The sequence below is a fragment of the Capsicum annuum genome, unplaced genomic scaffold, assembly GCF_002878395.1.
Source record: "Capsicum annuum cultivar UCD-10X-F1 unplaced genomic scaffold, UCD10Xv1.1 ctg8377, whole genome shotgun sequence".
Classification (NCBI taxonomy): Eukaryota; Viridiplantae; Streptophyta; class Magnoliopsida; order Solanales; family Solanaceae; genus Capsicum; species Capsicum annuum.
The window spans coordinates 3500-4534 of NW_025894301.1; the positions used below are offsets into that span (position 1 = coordinate 3500).

The following is a 1035-nucleotide window of genomic DNA, read 5'->3' on the forward strand; positions in this document are numbered from 1 at the left end:
AGAATGATTAATTTTCGAAGTTGAGGGGAGTTTGATTTTTTAAGTTTAGTTGGGGTGTAAGCATTTTCACCCTTATTTTAACCCTCCTACTTCGATTTTCTTCACATAAATGGGGACATAGTAAATTGCACTTTTCTTGGAACAAATATATGTATTTAGATGACAATTGTATTTTCCATCAGATTTCCAAAGGTGGCTCAGCTCTAACATGTTTGGTGGCTTGAAATTCGGGGCACAATAAGAGTTGGTGTTCTGTCACCTCGGACATCCTATGTAGCTTACCTTGTTTACAAGTTGAATAATGAATATGGGTTTCATTATCGACCCTCGGAGGTTTCAGTTATGAGTTTGTGGTGTTGAATTAGACAAACAGTTGTATTTCTAGAGCCGGAAGGTAGACCTCAATCGAATGATGATTATGAGGAGTCAGTGTATGCTCTATCATCTGATGCAGAGGATGATACCGGCCTACATGATGATGATGATGAGGAGCCCGAGCAACCAGATGATGATTATGAGGAGGCGATGCATACTCTACCATCTGATGCAGAGGATGATACGGGCCTACATGATGATGAGCCCAAGCAACCAGATGATGATTATGAGGAGGCAGTTTACATTCTGCCTACTTATGGAGAGGAAGATCTTGTGGAAGACCAGCATTTGCCGGAGGATGCTTCTAGTCTGGTGCAATCTAATATTCGATGCCCTCAACTTAGAGATGATGGCTGGTTTGAGATAGAATTGGGTGAATTTTATATTGAAAATGAAGATGATTGCATAGAAATGAGTTTTAAAGAGGTGAAGGACTGTGTATCCTCAAAGGAAGGCCTTATTGTTGAAGGAATTAAGATTAGGCCAAGAATGGGTTACTTATCACATTTTATAAAATATTTTTTTCCATACAGTTCTATGTATTATGAATAGAGCATTAGTCTGTTTCAATATGTTTTGGTGCTATAGTGACTGATTTTCTTTTTTATAAGCATAAGATGCGGAAGACATTGTTTTCAAGAATCATCCTTGTTCTACTAT

The 1035-nt window shown here is 38.2% G+C and overlaps 1 protein-coding gene across 1 annotated transcript; it reads left to right on the forward strand.

Annotated features, from left to right (window-relative positions):
- Positions 1–213: 213 nt before the first annotated feature.
- On the forward strand, positions 214–868 carry LOC124895692 (F-box protein PP2-B1-like; the record flags this gene model as incomplete). The annotated part of the gene is made up of 2 exons (XM_047406123.1): positions 214–311; positions 366–868. Coding segments are annotated over 2 exons (601 nt in total), but the record flags the coding sequence as incomplete, so codon positions are not given.
- Between the last annotated feature and the right edge of the window lie 167 nt (positions 869–1035).